The following is a 17535-nucleotide window of genomic DNA, read 5'->3' on the forward strand; positions in this document are numbered from 1 at the left end:
CCGTAAAGAGACTCTGGGTAGCGACCCACAGGACTGGGTCCAGAGATTAGCCCTGATGAGATCCTTGGGCGAAGTAAATCAATACCACGTCGTATCTGCCCAAAGAGACGCGTTGTAACGCTGGTTCCTCGAAGAGTATCAGCTTGCGAGCTGGACACCCGCGCGTTGTAACAGTAGCAGCGATATCCTCAGGGCCCTGCATTATCTGATCCTGCCTTCACATCTGGCAGATCTTTGTTTCCTTCCCCTGCCCTGGAGCCTGGAGTTTAGGTTGTCACGTTTGATCGCCAAAATTCGCAAGCATCACCCCTAATTAGCATGACGCCGTCGGTGAGGCCGGCTCGATCTGGCACTTAAACCTTTTCTTTTGTAAAAGATGAAGCTCGAAATCGACCCTTTTTTTTGGCGCTCGCGGGAAGAGCCTTGATTAGGGAAACGGGCGGCTAAAGCTGGGGCCGTTCCCGCGCGTGCTTTTGCTTTTTATTGGGCATGAATCAGAAATGGCCAAAGTAGCGAGAGCAACTGACTACGAACCTACCATTGAATGATGGATATGATGCATGAAATAGTTGCTCGCCTACACGGTGACTAGATAGGACGAACTGAAATTTGTCGGTCAACGTTTTTAGCACGAATGGGTGGATTACTGCCAACTATGCTTGTCACAGAATCTGTATTGAAACGGCACAGCGTGGGATGAATTCAATTGGGCTGTGGCGGGCGCGCACGGTTTTGCGCCTCGTTCATACACATGGCCAACAAGTTGCCTGTGCAGTAGAAACAAAGACAAGGGCAAGGCCTGCTGCAATAGAATGGCTGAAGTGTCGTCTGCAGTTGACAATGACATCCCAGGGCGCCTTTATAGATTGGATAAGCTGCCTCTTGGTGTCGCGCACCTGTCTCAAGTCCTTAGCAGAAGGAAAATCCCCAAAACACCAACATCATTTGTGAGTCGGTATTCCGACAGGATAATTTTTCAATGGACCATCACTTGAATAGGTTGAACTCTATCCTGCGGCACAGTAAAAGTGTAAGCTATCGATTGGATCATAGGGACAGTTGATTCGCATCTATTACTCGGATCGTGATCCGCGGCCGTGGTTCTTGCAATGGGCCTCTTGTCTCAGGAGAGACAGACTCATTCCTAGTGATTAGCTCCTCAAGATATGGTTCTTCATCATTCGCGGAATAAGATCCCTCATGTATTACTTGCATGAACCTTGAGGGCTAGACACTGTCATTCTGGTTCGAATCGCATGATCAAATTGTGTTGCAGATTTAAGACACAGAACTATCGAAGATATGGAATATATTGGGAGAAAAAAGCAAGCAAGATCATGATCGTTCGGCAGATGTCTTTCCAGCCAGACGGATTCTCTAAGTCTGAGCGCGCAACAACTCAAGTCAAAACCCGCGCCTTCCGGGCCGGGACGGGATTCACGTTTTTTGTACTCTCTTTTGGGCGATATTTTGACACACAGACATTGATTGACAACAGGGCATGCATGGGTCTTATACGAATTCATGGGAGGGCCTATGGGATATCTTCCCCTGTATCCGTAAAGGGGGCCCATTAAGAGGAGTCTGAAAGCGTCTCAGTAATGAGCACTGAGCCATGAGCTACGGACAACGGTTCGTCTTCGCCCCTTCCGTAGTGTGCACGGCGCACATTGAGAAAGAGACTCAGTGATCCCCACCTGCTGTTTTGTCTCTGCTCTAACATGATCTGAGGTGAGGACGAAAAAACAGGTCGGTGCTTTGCTGTAAGGCAGTTGCCACAAACCAGACTGTCGGGAGAAGAAGCAAGATCGATCGCATCAGAAGCTCAGACTGCCAAGCTACCTAAGTAAGGTAAGGTAAGGCAAGGTAAGACTACAACAACCAACAGCAGGCACATCGCGGCCCGTGGATTTGGTTGTCACGCACCACAAAGATTAAATTGCGCGAGACATGAGGAATTACATCTGCCGGACCTCACATTTCCCTTAATGCGCAAAGGATTACGTCTGCATTATCTCTTCATCTTATCAACTGGCCATCGAGCCCCCCTTTGAGCGGAAAATCCGAGTCAGCCGCAGCGCAACAGAGAGGGCGCCACAGGCCACCTACTGTAGGTGAGAGATGATATATCTGATTTTGTTAAGGGCACAGTTGCAGATGACGACTCCATCTGGTACCTTGCTAAGCCATCTAGGGTATTCCTTGACGAGCTGAGAGGAGTCGGATTCTTGAATGATCCTGGTCATCTCATGCTCTCGTCGTGCCGCAGCCTCAGTTTGAACTGAACGCGACTGAATTCAATAGACATTCTTGGAAGCTAGGGTAACCACCCAAGGATCGATGCCATGGATCTCTCCAGCCCCCCGTCACTTTTGCTGCAAGATCTCATCTCTTCCCCTGTTGCAAACAATCAGCGCAACTCAAAGTGCCCCGCAGAGGATCAGTCGACGATCATAGGCCACTGCCCACCACAAAATCGCAAGCAATGCCACAAACAATCAGGACGAGATGACGAGTCGACATTTCAATTTACAGCCACTGTAACTAAATCGCCAAAAGAAACCCCTAGCCAAACGCTTGTGATGGGGGTGAGATGTAGCCACTACACGTGCTCATCACGCAAGCAATCAATCTATCGATCAATCAATCGATCAATTCAACGGCAGTCAGCGCCAGACATGTCTTTCGATTGACGCATAGCATATCCCGTCAAACGGAAGAAGCCCTAACCTTGCGTTTTTTTTTTACCAATCTACACCACCATACATACATACAAAATCAAGCTTCTGAGTCGAATCGCGATGCAGCGAACTCATACCCCTAGTGCTGGTTAAAGTGCCCCTAAGGATTTCCAGAGACCAATGGCATCAATGCATTCTCTTCTCGTCTCTTTTCTCTTCAGCTCTCCAATCCTGTTAGAGGAAGCCCAACTCCAACCAGGGTAGGGGACCCGGTTAGTCAACCCAGTCCTCGCGACTAAAGCCACTGGTAGATTACTAAACACTACCTGCTTCGACCTGCTGAGGTCGATCAGTTATCACATTTCGGCGATGCATTCTTTTGGGTTCTTGGGAGGGTGTGTCAATGCCCGATCAAGATCAACCAGGTCAGGGACTTCTACTGACGCCACAGGTGAGTGGAAAAAAGCATCTGGGTTCTAACATACTGAGATCGTGGCTTAATGCGCCTCTTTGCCCTTTCCCGATCCCGACGGTTTCCCCAGCGCCTCGGTATCGATAACACCAGGACCAATTGTTCAAGACAACACCGTAAAGTAGTCTCAATCCTTACTTCGCCATTGTAAACTTCATGATGTTCAGCAGGGCGAATGCTAAAAGCAGGGCGACGAGGCGAAAGTTTAGCCTCACATACAGTGGCGATATTCTTACATGACCCAGTGGTCTGGGATACTGCCAGGAGAAAGATGTCTGAACACAACATCGAGCATGTACGACAGCGACGTGCAGTATGTCTTGCCCTCTGACGAGTACTCATTTTCCACTTCCACGGATCATGTGCTATCCGGGCGAACCAGAACACAAGGCCGCCGTTTGCCAGAGCCCTAGATCCCCCCAAGATCCATCCAGGGCGGGTGTCGCTATGATTTGTGATATACGACGAGAAAAGTCCAGGCCAGCCAGGCGAAGGCACCTCGAGTCGTTATTCGCGTATGAATCTCCGAAGGGAGTGCCCGAAATCTATCGGTCCCCTCTTGTTTGAGTCCGATGTTCTCCTCCTGTTCCAGGGTTCAACTTAATCTGCATCGAAATGATGCCAGATAGGAGGTTCCAATATTCATTTGTTGTGGCTAGAACTCCCCGACGCAAGGGACAGAACGCCATTGGGTCCAAAAATGGCTTTGTGCAGGCTGTATAACTTGCTTTCAGAGACAAAAAATGTCGTACAGGAAACGTCGTTGTTTCCCCCTTCTCGAGGTGATCACGCATGTACGATCTTTCCTCGTGGTCATCGTTTTGTGCCAAGGTTATTGCAAACTCGCCTATGATTACTTTTTTCTTCGGTCCCGAGGGTGCGTGGTCGACATTCGTAGCTAAACGCCAAAAGGATAGGGATGTCATGACTCCTATCGTGACGTTTCATGAGTAAACATTTTCAGCTGGCTGTAATTAACCTGCATGCAAGATTCGATCTTGGAGGCTCTGGTTGGAGCTTGTGGGAGACGTCGTGCGGAGCCAACCAGGGTCTGAAAAGGTGTCGAGGTGACATCGCGTTTACCAAGAAGAGGGTCCTCCCCACGAAGCTTGAGTTCCAGCCTTCGCCTCTACAACACTTTTGCAGCTGGACAAGCCTTCGCAAAGCTCACGACTCGATATGCCTGTGTCATTATTCACATGGTCCCTGGGCCCGATCTCCAAGCGCCTTGGTCGCGATCCCCATCTTGTTGAATCAGAGATCCTAGTCTTGGCACGATGCCTTCAACCAACAAGCTGTTCTATGTACTACCTCGGGGGACTGGTGGTCGCCAGGTGATAATATTTTGGATCACTTCAAAACACATAAGCAAATAAGGCCGCGTCAGATCTCGGACAGACCGGGAAATAACAGGGGACAAGAGCAAGCGTTCTGCCAACCCAAGCATTCGGGATCGGGGGGTCAAGCGATCAACCGAGGAGGGCCTGTCGACGAGCACTTCGGCTCGTCCCGTACTGAATTCGCAAGCTCTGCCGTTTATGGAACGGTATCACTTCCTGTTCTAGTCCCAGACTCCGATGACAGTTGTGTTATGGGATTTGACAGTTATTCTCGGACATGGAGAATTCTCGAGATGCAACTTCACCCTCCTCTTCTAATAAACGAGGACACGATACGACGCAATCCTGAAAATCTTACTATATGGAGTGTCTCGATGATGGAGGGCCCCTTGATTCATTACCTGTCACAATCGGCTATGGCATCACGCGGCCAGTATATGTCTACTTTTATGCCTCTTGAGGTAAGAGCTGCGAAACTACCATGCGATCAGAGGCATTTCTTGACCGTTTCAGCGCCTATCGTCGCATTCGCCGCGGGTTGTTCGTGACAGAAAACTGACAGAGTCAAGATAAATCGGCAGTGAACTACATGGTTGTTCGTTTACCTTGAACGGCGCAGTGAACTCCGATTTGCGCGTTTTTTACGCACACCGTATTGTCATATTTTGAACAAAGATACCGTCATGATATGGGGCCGCATCAGATCCTGAGACTCATGTACTTACTGTCCGCATGGGAGATCGCAAGAAAGTTCTTGCCATGTGAATTCGACTGCCGCCCGATCACCCACTTGTCATATCAGAGCTACGCCTGTTCAAACGCAGGCGTCTCACGCCCACAAGAGTCACCCCGGCTGCAGCACATGATAATCACGCTTCTGTGCTTCACCAAAATAATATTCAATGGGCTACTGGAGCGGGCACGGCTTAAACGAGTTGGATAATCTCCCATACCACTTTGTCATGTCTGCATCTTTATTTGCGACTGATGACTCGTGGTGGTTGTCAGATATCAAGTTCGACGTTGTACTCTCACTTGTGGCCATGTATTCTCAGCAGTGAATGGAAGGGCGATGTATCCATCTCATCTGTGCCCTTGTACGAATCGACTGATTTTGCGGCCTCAGGGGCCAGGTTTGAAAGGATGCGCTTCCCCGTGCGAAAGTTTTTCAACAAACCATGGAGAGGGGTTTCGAAATGGAAATTTGTCTTATTTCTTTGGCCCAAAAACTTTTCGTTTCCAAGGTTGGCGTGATGTGATGTCTTTGCAGCCGATGGCGGCTGCGGAGAAGCTCGGGAAGGCTCAGGCAATCTGTGGTGTGACTGTGACTGGATGTCGGGATTTCGAGGGTTCGATTGACTTTCGGCGAGATCTTGACACTGAATCCATATACGCAAGTTTCAGGGACCGGAACAGAGTTTGTTTGATTGGATGTGATATCCGGGGTATCTGGAATGAGCTTCAGTAGATGTTTGTGATATGCGTGTGGTTTTGATGATTGCGGGTGGATGTATCAGTCCGTGGGCTGATGGTCAGGACATGACATAGAGGTAGCTGAACAGGATGGCAGACAAGGTTACTTGTATGTAGTGGGCTCATTTGTTACCTTTTGCGTGTTATAGACATCTTGTTGTCGTGGCTCATAGGTATGTGTCATCGCACTCAAAGTTCGTCACTTCGCGGTATAGGGTATGCTTGACTCAACTGATGCTGGAGGTGGCGTGGTAACACGCGGACATTGTATTGCAACAGTGATGATTGTAGTATGTATAATAGGGTAAATGTAAGGTTCTTCGTGGTATTTCTGGTTTCTGGGCTGACTTATATCGTAGTTGTGATGTTTTGTCAGTATGAATCATGTTCGCCAACAGCGCCAACTATTGCCTCTGGTTACAATGCCAGCGAGCTATAAGTGGCACTGAGCAACTCCAGGAATGTCTTGAGTATAGCCATGGTATCAAATGCGAGACCACCAATGAGTATTTCACCGAGTATGTCTCAGCCGACCAGTGCGAAGTGTGTGAGATGCGCAGGATCGAGGCCGAGACGGCAGAGGAGGAGACGAAGAAGGCAAATGTGACTTAAACAGCGATAGTAATGTGCATGGCTTAAATCAACGGGGCTCTTCCATACTATGTAATAAAGTGACGAGTGCCCTGGGCTGTACACCTCTTGAAATGTGCTCTTCACTCCTCACGCTTCCTAGATGCCATCTATATCTAAACTGCAACCGTGGTAACGTGAACCCCCAACGCCGTGCTAGTCAGATTACACCTCAAGCCCACTGAGGAAGATAGTACTTGACATTTTCATACACCAAGAACGTCACCCATGTTGCGGGCATCACCCTAACAACGCCCGGTACCATACCACGATAGAACCCTCTGAGTCCATCCTCAGTCCATATTCTTACAACAACGCCCCTGATACCCCGACCGAATCGCTCGTCAGCTTGGTAGTTCTGGAGTCTACTCCGGAGTACTTGGTACGGATACGTGACAGCACCAGCGACGAATTTGGACAGACTCGACAACCCAACCGTAGCCTCAGTGGTCATATGCTCCCTTTCGATGCCATGCTTCTCTCGACGCCGCGCGTGGTACCACTTCTTTGCGGGCTCGTATACCGCAAACTGCACAGCGCCGTGTGATACACCTATTAGGGAGATGCCTAAGCCACGGTAGAAGCCCCGAATGCCTTCAGTCTGCAGTATGGAGCGGGCGCCAGCCAACATAGAAGGATATGCACCATGAGAGCCTCGGTCAGAGGATACCATGCGTACTTTGAGGACCCATATAGGGTTGGTCAACGTAGTCGTTGCTGCGCCTGCCAAAGCGCTAGCGATGAAGTAATCGCCTCCAGAGGGACGTCCTCCAAGCCGACCCTGCCACGTAGCGAGAGCGCGCTCGAAGCGTGACTTGAAAAAGAAGAAAGAGGCCCAACTAGAGGCATTTCCGACAAGATTAGGCGTTAGACCGCGGTAGAGAGAGGCGACAGGGTGAGGGCTAGATGTCAAGGCACGAAGAATGGACATGGTTGTTGGACGCACAGCATCGGGAGCTGCGCTACGATAGACTAAATCACATTGTCAGACACCGAGATTGTGCGATAGAGGGGTAAAATCCAATCAGCCATACTCTGCATGCGAGTCTTGACGACATCGAGAGGATGAACAGTCAACGTCGCGACTGTACCAGCACTGAGACCAGCGATGGACTCGATGGTCGCGGGAGAGAGTCCCGCATAGTCTGAATCGGGCATAAAGGGAGATTAGATAATTCTACAAGCCGAATATCATGTTTCACGAGGGTAATAAACAGAATAGAAGAGCGCCATGAGGTACCTAGAGTGGTGGTTGAAAAAAGTTTAAGGTCGCTGAAAGAATTATTTCGATATAATATTTCTGCGGATCTCAAAGATACGGAAGCTCGGCCGAGGCTTCGACGTCACCAGAACAATTATTGGGTCTTCTGCCGCATTAAACCGAAACTCACACGATCAAATACCATGGAACGGGTATTTTTGTGACAAGATTTAATTATGAGTGGTATACCCTTATTCTGGGCGTCATAGCGTTGCAAGATGATACATGGTGATTTTTCACACTCATTCGTACAGTCGACCCCTCCTCCCAAGCATGTCTGCGGTCGTCGTCAAATTCTACCACGCCGTGTCCCAACGCCATGAATGCTGGTGGTAGTTGTCCCTTTCTCCCTTGGAAAAACATCTCCACATGATAATGTACACTGTTATGTTTTGTATAGTCGTAGAGCTGCTCCCTGTTTAGGAGAGGGGAGAGAGAAGGCTTAAATGGAGTCAATTAGCATTGCTTACATATGCGGTTCATAGGGATCTATGCATACCGGATGACTGAAGGTCGGGGCTCGCTTCGGGTGTAGCCTGAGATATATAATCAGTATTGCCTTTGCGATCGCACATCGTTATTCGAGCTGGTTCGTACCGAGATAGAGGATCAGAGGGAGATAGCCACTAGCACAAATCAGTTATCGCCCAACAATAAAATCAAATGTCAATAGCATACTAGTGGATGGCGACGCGCGAAACATCAATGAGCTTGGCAATGCGCTCCTGTGCTAATCGTTAGCGAAGCTGTGATAGATAGATACCATCTCCAAGCTATATCATACCTTGGACTCCTCAGAAAGGGCAAACATCTTGAGAGAATTTAGAGAAGTGTATTTGAGGGACTTGAAAAAGTTACACAACAAAACGATGCGGCTCAACCGGATGTTTCAAGGCTCGAGACTGAGAATCTATAAACCGCAGTCGTTTCTGGCGTTGGTGTTGGCGTTGACGTCTTCCCAAAAATTTCGGAGAGCTCCTGCCGGGAGCTGGAAATTCCACCTCCGAGTCACGGAGATGTGGGCGGAAGAACCTCGGTCGACGCCACGATTCCACCTGCACCTTGTGTGGCTTACGCGACAAGGCTACCTTATACATCCTAACTAACCATCAGCCAAAATTTCTAGAAGCTCCATGTAAAGGTAATAACTGAGGCAGTTGTTCACCTTATTTATCATCACGGTAGCACAATTTCTGGTCGATTCTTCGCCCTTTTTACTTGTCAAAGTACTCGTACTGGTAGTGACAGAGGTCTCTTCAAAATCTGTCATCATGGCGCAAAATAGGCATTGGTACAGCTCTTTCATCTCATGGCAACGCGACAGCAAAGCTAACTATCTTCTCAGGGAACAAGACAAGGAGGCGACGGTCTACATCGGCAACATCGACGAGCGCGCAACATCCGCCATGGTATACGAGATCATGCTTCAGATGGGCCCCATCCACAACATCCACATGCCTCGCGATCGTGTTACCCAGACACATCAGGGCTTCGGCTTCGTCGAGTTTCGCACACCCACAGACGCTGAATATGCCGCCAATGTCATGAACGGCATCAAACTGTATGGAAAGAGCTTGCGCGTCAACAAGGCTAGCGCAGACAAGCAGCGTGCCGCCGAGGTTGGCGCCGAGCTATTCATCGGAAACCTCGATCCCATGGTTGACGAGAAGATCCTCTACGACACCTTCAGTCGCTTCGGTCCACTACTCAGTGCGCCAAAGGTCGCAAGGGAGGAGTCTGGTGCGAGCAAGGGTTTTGGTTTTATCAGCTTTGCCGACTTTGAGAGCAGCGATGCTGCGATCGCGAACTTGCATGGACAGTACATCTTAAGTAAGGAGGTTTCGGTCCAGTATGCTTTCAAGAAGGACGGAAAGGGAGAGAGACATGGTGACGAGGCTGAACGCGAGCTTGCTGCTCAAGCAAAGAAACGGAACATCGTCCCAGAAGCACAGCCTGTGCCCCAGGCGTTTCTACAACCACCGCCTGTTGCAGCTGCGCCTCCAGCAGGTTTCGACCCTTCACTTATGGGAAGAATGCCCCCCGTCGGCGCACCTCCACAGGGTATTCCCGGTGGATTTGCACCTCCCGGCCGAGGTCCGTCGCCATACAATGCCGGAGTTCCGCCCTCCGGAGCTCCTCCAAGAGGCTCCGTTCCTTTACCACCAGCTCCCTCAGGGTTGCCTGCGCGACCTCCACAATCACAGGCTGGATACACAAACCCAGCCGATTTCCACCCAGGCAGTTTCAGACCACCCTCTGGGTCTCCGGCGCAGGGCTTCCCAGTTGCTCCTCCGCCCGGATTCCCTGCTCCCCCTCAAGGAGCCCCCGGTGCTGCTGGTGCTCCCCCCCCTGGGTTTATGCCCCCTCCAGGCTTCCAACCACCCCCTGGATTCCGTCGGTGATCTACTGTCTTGGCAAAAGTCACAATGCATCTGCTGAATGGAGGTGTTTCTAATAAGCTAAGGACTCAATCGAGTTCAGAACCTTGATTGATGCCGTTATCACGGCCAAAAGCACGACTTTATGTCGCATCTAATTACCACTTTCTGCCCACAAACAGCTAAGACCAAAGACATGTATGGTCAGGTATCGTACAGATCTCCACAACCCCCGAGTCTGATATACAATCATGAAATAATTTCTCTTTTTAAAACATGCGGGAGAACTCCTTGCCATAAACGCCAGTCCTGTGAGCTCTACTTAACCAGGTTATGCTCTCATTCAGAAACTTCCTGCAAATGCATCTTGGGCTTCCCTCGTCGCCCTCGCCCATTCTTGCGCTGCTTCTTCCTCCTTGCCTTGTACTTCATAAGAGTGAGCAAGCATACCGTCTGCGACGCTCTGCCACAAGACATTGCCACTGCGATGAGCCTGCTTGGCTGCCGCTAGGGCACTTTTCAGGGCTTGATCGCCAACGACGTTCTCGAATAGGCGGCTGCGCATGATAGCAAGTGTGACGGCTGCGCCCAGTAAATTTTTAGTGGATTTGGAACCGGCCATGGCAGACTGTATGTGCTGCTTTTGTTGATTGAGCTGCTGAGGTGGTTCGGTGCTGATAGCTGCCATGACGTTATGCCAAGCAGTCCGTAGGTCGACATTGTGGTGGCTCAGGCACAACGGCCTTAGTTCTTCGATCAGATCAAGTGTAGCTCGATCGTTCCGGTGTGAAGGATGCTGCATAATCCAAAGCCTGTTCAAACCAGCTAGCATGGCTAACTCGCGATGTGCGGCTTTGACACCAGTTCCGCGCTGGTTTAGGTCAAAGTCAGGCTTTTGGAAAGTGTTCATAGCAGCATCCAGTTCCCCTGTGCCTTGGTCAAACACTCCCGATAGGTAGATAGCCAGCAAACGCAGGATGCCCTGTGTAGACGGAGTCATAATATCCTGAAGCTTCACAATGTACTGCTTTACCAGGTCCCATCGACATTGACTAGCTGCGTACAGGCCAAGTAAGATGGTAAGGTAGCAGTGAGCTTCCAGCCGCCACTCACGCTGCGCAATGGCATCTTGCAACGAGATGGACGGCCCATATCTATACCCGGCTGTCACTTTGTCCCCTAGTACATATAAGTAAAATATCTGGGCGACAAGCAATGCAACTCACAAGTATCCAGGACGTGCGCGCCTTCTTTCAAGAAATCGACTGTTTGTCGACTTTGTCGACCTTGTGGACCATTTGTGCTGGGCTTGTGCATATTCACGATGCCTGTCAAAGTGAGGCTGGCGACATGTTAGCGAATTTGGTAAAATGCGTGGAGGGTGGTAACTCACACAAGGGAATTTAACTCGACTTTGGTCATGAATGACATGACTAGAAAATCTTGTTGAACACCCTCACCGCTTCGAATGATGCCCGCTGTGTCACTACTAATAGTATGACCAGTAGAAGGTTGCTTCTTGACCGGAATGAGAAAGTCGGACTTGGTGTTATGCCAGTCGGTGCATGCATCCATGCGATCTTGAAGCATTTTCAGCTTATCATGCATCAATTCCATGCCAGAATGATTGATAGTGCAGACAAGGTCCAGAAGTAGCGTCAGGATATCGAGTTGCATGATATGAATAGATGGTTCACACTGATACTTCGCTACTTGAGCAATACAAGCCTGGACTTTTTCAAAGTTGCCGTCTTTGGAAGCCTTGAGAAGTGCCAGACCTTCAAGAATGAAGGCAAACACACTCAGGGCATCGTCGCCACGGGAACTAGCTGTAACTTGAATAGAGCGAATGTTCTCCAGTGCACTGGCGTCAGCTGTTTGACCAAGCTCCATGTAAAATGAAGCTTTCAATAGTCTGAAAGCATAAACCCATTGGATGTGCTTGTAGCTGTGAAACAAGTCAATAGATGCCGGACTCGAGTTGCTACGGAACTTACGTTTCACAGTCAGCGATTTGACGATCAGCCGCATTCAAAGCAGCTTTGTGATTTCGTTGGAATAGGAGCTTCAACCTGATATAATCCATGCAATATTTGAGATCGGCCAGGCCATTCTGCCAGAGTCAGTCAGCTGTGCAGTACGAGGGTAAGTCTGCCGTTGCTTACCTTTCCGCAAAGAGAGATACCTTTTGTGACGGCCGTCTCAGCTTCCATAGGGTTGTCTGTCTCTTCTAATACTACCGTGGCGTATCTCAACCGCATCTTTGCTTCTTGGCGCGGAGACAGTCTATTACTTTGCAAACACGCCTCTAGACACGCCAGGCCTGTCGAGATCAATTTCTGGTACTCGTCTATCCGCGTGGCATTTAGTGACATCGCAACATCATGTACAGAACCACGGGCCTTATCGAAGCACTCTTCGGCCACTGCCACCATGAGATGAACAGTGTCAAGGGGCCTACTTTTTGGCGTGCTTGCGGGTGATTTCTTGGTAATACTCGGAGAGCGAGCATTGATCGCTGGTGAGTTGACCACGGACGAGAGAGGGCTCGGTTTTGCCCGGGGAGTGGCGATTTGAGGTTGTGTCTGCGCGGGTTGGTGATAAGATGCTTGCACTTTTGGCTGAGGAGGCGGAAGAGGCTGAGTTTGTGGGCTGCTCAGCATAATGTCCATCGGCTTGACAGTGCCTGATTCATACTGCGCGTCCCAGTTCGCTGTCTTCCCCGTGTGGGATATAGGACCGCCTTGTGTCTGATCCATGGTTACTGGTGGAAGCGATGGCATTTTTTGGATGTCTTGCAGATTCACATAGACCATCTGCTCCGGTTCTTGCTGCGCAACTGGCTGTTGCTGAGTTGGTTCCGTGACAGGCTGTGCAACTATCTCCGATACGGGCTTATCTACATCTATTATCATAGGTTCGTGCGCAGGTTGTCGAATTGTCTCTTGCAGGTGTTTGGACGGGCCCTGGCGTGGCTGCTGGTTCTGTTTTACTTGTCGAGCCTGTGGCTGAGTCGGCGATGCTACCTTCTTTGGTGCAGGTTGCGGTGATGGCTGAGGAGCCGGCGCCTGAGGTTGCTGCTGATAGTGCGCGTGCTGCTGCTGTTGTGGTTGCTGCTGGTATTGTTGCTGTGGCGTATGCTGCTGCGAATACTGTTGGTGTTGAGACCGTTGTTGCGGCGTCTGGGGGAGTGAATATCCTTGATTTTGGGGTATCGGAGAAGGTCTTTGCTGAGGTGAAGGGACGTGGCCAGACTGCCTTCTCGGTTGAACGTGTTGTTGAGGCGACGCGACGTGCTGCTGGTACATATGCTGCTGTTGATGATGATGCGGTTGCTGATATTGCTGCTGGTACAGCATGTTCTGCCCACCCGGAGATTGCTGCTGCTGCCAAACATTCGCTGGAGGCGTATATTGCGCGGTAGCTGGTTGCATCTGGTGTCCCCCATACGCTTGTCCGGTTGTATCGTATCCCTGGAAAGTCGTTTGCATGCCCCCGAACTGCGCCATCTGCTGCTGCTGAAGATACGTTTGTTGTTGTTGTTGTTGCTGCTGCTGCTGGCCTTGCTGTTGAGGCATTGAATAGAACTGCTGCTGTTGAGGGCTCGTATACTGCTGGTAACCACCAGGCATATAAGATGAAGGCGGATTCATGCCGGGCACTGGCAGCGGTTGCTGTGAGCCTTGTTGGCTCTGGCTCTGGCTCTGGCTCTGGCCCTGGCCCTGGCCATGGAAAGGCCTGTAGTTCATGGCCTCTCCTTAATCACTGTATTCCTCTTTCTCGGTATCGATTTCAGCATTCGATCTGTCGTTTCGTCGCGGTGCGCAGACCAACGCGATTGCGCTTCATGGTCCGTCTTGGTCCGTGGGTGGGTTTGCCATTCACGGACGGGGTTTGTATCGGCTCGCTCGTCAAACACAACAATCTATAGCGCAATATATCGAGGCTCGTTCGTCCTGCTCGTTATTATCTTGTTTGCTGTGCCTGCGGATTCGATCGTGCTAGGTTTAAACCATAAAACAATGGAAAGGCACGAGTGCGACGGGATCCTATCGTCGTGTCGCAGAGCAATGTGATTGGCCGAGACGGTATGGAAATTGCGGAACTACAAGTCAACCTAACTAACGACTATTCGATGGAACCAACAAAACTTCCTCTGAGAGCTTAATCTTAGTGTAGTTATTAGTTATTGTCTTCATTTGCACTTGTCGTCAAAGATATTAATGAAAGAATCATGAGTTAAATTATTCATCATGTGCTGCAATCGTTGCTCGTGACATGCTATTATCTTACACCTTGCGATAACTTTCCGACATGTCTGCTACTTTTAAACAAACCCCAATGCAATAATAGATCATCCCTACCAAAACAGAAGAAAATCCAAGGCCCATGCGCACTTCTATAAACATACCGCTGTGCGTCAGGGCATGCAAGATCCTCCTCCTTGGGTATTAGAAGACGAAACAACCAAATATGAGAGGAAACTCCAACGAAGTCTGCCCACAGCTAATCCTCCGTTACACATGTAATGATCAACCCATGCAAACCCATTCAGCAAAGACACACCATCGAGCCGTGCGATCTGCGAGTACAAGGCCTCGCCACACACCCTTCTCTGAACATTTGATTATTGTCTCCCAGGTTCCACCATCACTAGCAGTTTCGCTACCTGAGAGACTTCGGCCTCCAACGTGAATACCCTTACGATCCTCCTTCCTCATAAGACGGAGGATCTTGCCTCCTGGAGTCTGGATCGCCAACTTGGCAGGCTTCTTCCCAGCCACAGTGCCCGTAGCTGAGCTTGGGGTCGAGCCGCTAACACTAGACGCATTCATGCTCAACGCTGAACTGGGGCGGGCGAACGGTATGGGGCTGGTGCCGCCTGGATTAGACGATGGTGTGAGTGCCGATCCACCCAGCGAACTTGGGTGCTGTCTGATGGCAAAGACAAAAGTATTGTTAAGTGCAAGCCTTTGGCACTGCGGCTGAACCACATAGATATCATGCCGCTGTGCGTGAGGAGTGGGATGTCTTGTGACAAACTCATAAGGTGGGTTTTCACCTGTATGGACGATAGGCAATGCAAAGGCGAGGGGATGTGGAATATCCTTGATGCTGTGCATAAGGCCTCGCTTGCCAGCATAAATCTTCAAGGTACCCTGTCCTTCATCTCCAGGCAGTAGTGCTTTGACAGTGTATCGCTTGATGCCATTGAACCATTCAGCTTGAGCAAGTGCCCTCTTCTTGACAATATCGCCGCTTTCAAACACATCCCCGTCTGAATCTCTCGAATAGCCTCGAACTTCGACCTCGGCGGCAATCTCCACGTCACATGGAACACTAAATTTGATATGAACCATTTCCAGATCTTCGATTCGAGTCAATGCAGTATTGTAGTCCACCATCTCGAAACCATTGCGGAAGAAGGGCGCACAAGCGCATGGCAGATTGAGCAGTGTTTCGTGTGCGACAGGTGGTACGATGTGCTGCTGACTGTGATGCTCTGGGATATGTGTCCAGCAAATCTCCAGTGGCCTGGTCAAGAACCACCACGGATCGGCTGCGTTATTGGCATTGGAGTATAAACCTCGCCGAGGATACGAGGGGCTGGCAAGACAGCAGTCAATCATGCGCCACTCATTGTCAACGACAACAGCATTCCACCAATGGTTGGGTCGGGGCATGATGTTGATTTCGGAAACTTCCCCTGGAGACTTGAGGTAGCCTCGAACGATCTCACAGTGGATACCGATAGCAGAACACATCTCCATCACTAGGACAGCATACTCCTCAGCGCACGCTCTTTTCGCCTGGATCACCCGCGTTGTGTCGATTTCACCCTCAAAGTCCTCTTCCCAGCAGATCTTCTCGGAGACCCACGTAAAGATAGCTCGCAGCCGCTGGACCTCGCTCCTGTAGGGTCGGCATACGTATGTAGTGGCAAGTTGGATAGCTGTTATGGCGGGAGGAAGTCCGCTGATGAACCGGGAGTTCTTATCGACTTGAGACAAGTTAATCGCTTGGTAGTTGGTGGGTTCCTGGACTGGCTCTCCGTCAGCCCCCTCATCTCCTTCGACGCCATCATAGAGCTCGTCGACAGGATTAAGGGCAGGGTGATCCATCATTTGACATCGTTCACGGCGCTCAGTCAACTCTATTGTACTGAGCGAATTGGAACGATTCACATCACGACGGACCTGAACCCAATCAACACCGCCACTCAAGCCCATTTCTGTCGCAACGTCTCTGTTGATAGGCGTACTACCCATACCTGGCATAGGCGAAGCTCCAGCTGGCATTGAACGAGCAAAGGGTGATTTTGGCGAGTCCATGCTAAGACCACCAGAAACAAGACCGCCACGGCTACTCGCAACACCTGTTTTAGCAGTATCAAATATCTTGCGGAAGATGTTCCTCTTGGGCGGTTTCGGTTGCACTAAGCCTCCCAATTCCAGAGAAGGATCATCGTGGAAGCCGACTTGGGTCTGGGGACGCTGTTGCGCTGGAGAGTCACTCGCATGGCTGCTGTGATAGGTGACTCCTGTGAAAGGAGAGTCTGGTCTATCAATCTCCAAGTCTCGTGCTCCCAGAGCGCTTTGTGCACGTTGACGCTTGCCTGAGCGCGCGAGGCTTCCCGCACTAGTAGTACTGAAAGCGCCGGCTGATGTCCCGCTCCACAAGGTCCTTGAAGTGCTCTGTGTTGAAGAGCTGGTGTTGCTCTGATTGCCCGATGACGAATTGGTCGAGTTTGTTTTTGTTGTTAATGTGCGGGCAACTCCTCTTCCGATCTCATATGCCGACTTGCGAGCTCTCAGCTTTCGTTCAGGCTCAATGGACCGGCCCATAGACGATTTTGGCCGCTCGTATGGCACATTCTTAGGGGGCGGAGGAGGGGGCTGGTCGTCATCAGGCTCGCTAGTCCTTGAGTTCTGACGATGCATTTGCTGAAAACGCTTTTCCATGCGATCAACATAACTGCTAAGCTTGTCTTCTCTGCCTCCACTCTGATAAGACACCTCTTGAGACGATTCACCGCTATATGTTTCATACCCCTCATCTTGCGCGATTCCCATCGAGGTTTTAGGCCTGCTTCGCTCCTGGTCCCTTCTAGTTGAACGATGAGACAGCATATCAAAGGATTCCGGAGACCAAGGATCGGCAGGTGGCTCAGGTGAAGGAGCTTGGCCAGGTCTTCCAAGGCCACCGCCTAGTACGTCCAATTGCTCCATGACCCCATCCATGGCCTCTCTCAATGGAGAAGGGGTCATACCTCCGGCGGGTGATGGCGGAACGGGGGAGT

General features: G+C 50.3%; 4 protein-coding genes across 4 annotated transcripts; 1 reads left to right on the top strand and 3 right to left on the bottom strand.

The window, feature by feature from the left end:
- Positions 1-6768: 6768 nt before the first annotated feature.
- Positions 6769-7754, bottom strand: J7337_003022 (uncharacterized protein; the record flags this gene model as incomplete). Its single annotated transcript, XM_044820746.1, has 2 exons — positions 6769-7553; positions 7631-7754. 2 exons carry the CDS (start codon positions 7752-7754, stop codon positions 6769-6771), a joined length of 909 nt encoding a protein of 302 aa, XP_044685046.1.
- A 1374-nt stretch (positions 7755-9128) lies between these two features.
- On the top strand, positions 9129-10259 carry J7337_003023 (uncharacterized protein; the record flags this gene model as incomplete). Its single annotated transcript, XM_044820747.1, has 1 exon — positions 9129-10259. One exon carries the CDS (start codon positions 9129-9131, stop codon positions 10257-10259), a length of 1131 nt encoding a protein of 376 aa, XP_044685047.1.
- Positions 10260-10578: 319 nt separating this feature from the next.
- On the bottom strand, positions 10579-13984 carry J7337_003024 (uncharacterized protein; the record flags this gene model as incomplete). The annotated part of the gene is made up of 5 exons (XM_044820748.1): positions 10579-11414; positions 11462-11577; positions 11629-12183; positions 12233-12348; positions 12401-13984. The coding sequence occupies 5 exons, from the start codon at positions 13982-13984 to the stop codon at positions 10579-10581; spliced, it is 3207 nt and encodes a 1068-aa protein (XP_044685048.1).
- Positions 13985-14767: 783 nt separating this feature from the next.
- J7337_003025 (uncharacterized protein) lies at positions 14768-17503 on the bottom strand (the record flags this gene model as incomplete). The annotated part of the gene is made up of 1 exon (XM_044820749.1): positions 14768-17503. One exon carries the CDS (start codon positions 17501-17503, stop codon positions 14768-14770), a length of 2736 nt encoding a protein of 911 aa, XP_044685049.1.
- Positions 17504-17535: the final 32 nt, after the last annotated feature.

The sequence above is a fragment of the Fusarium musae genome, chromosome 2 (assembly GCF_019915245.1).
Source record: "Fusarium musae strain F31 chromosome 2, whole genome shotgun sequence".
Lineage (NCBI taxonomy): Eukaryota > Fungi > Ascomycota > Sordariomycetes > Hypocreales > Nectriaceae > Fusarium > Fusarium musae.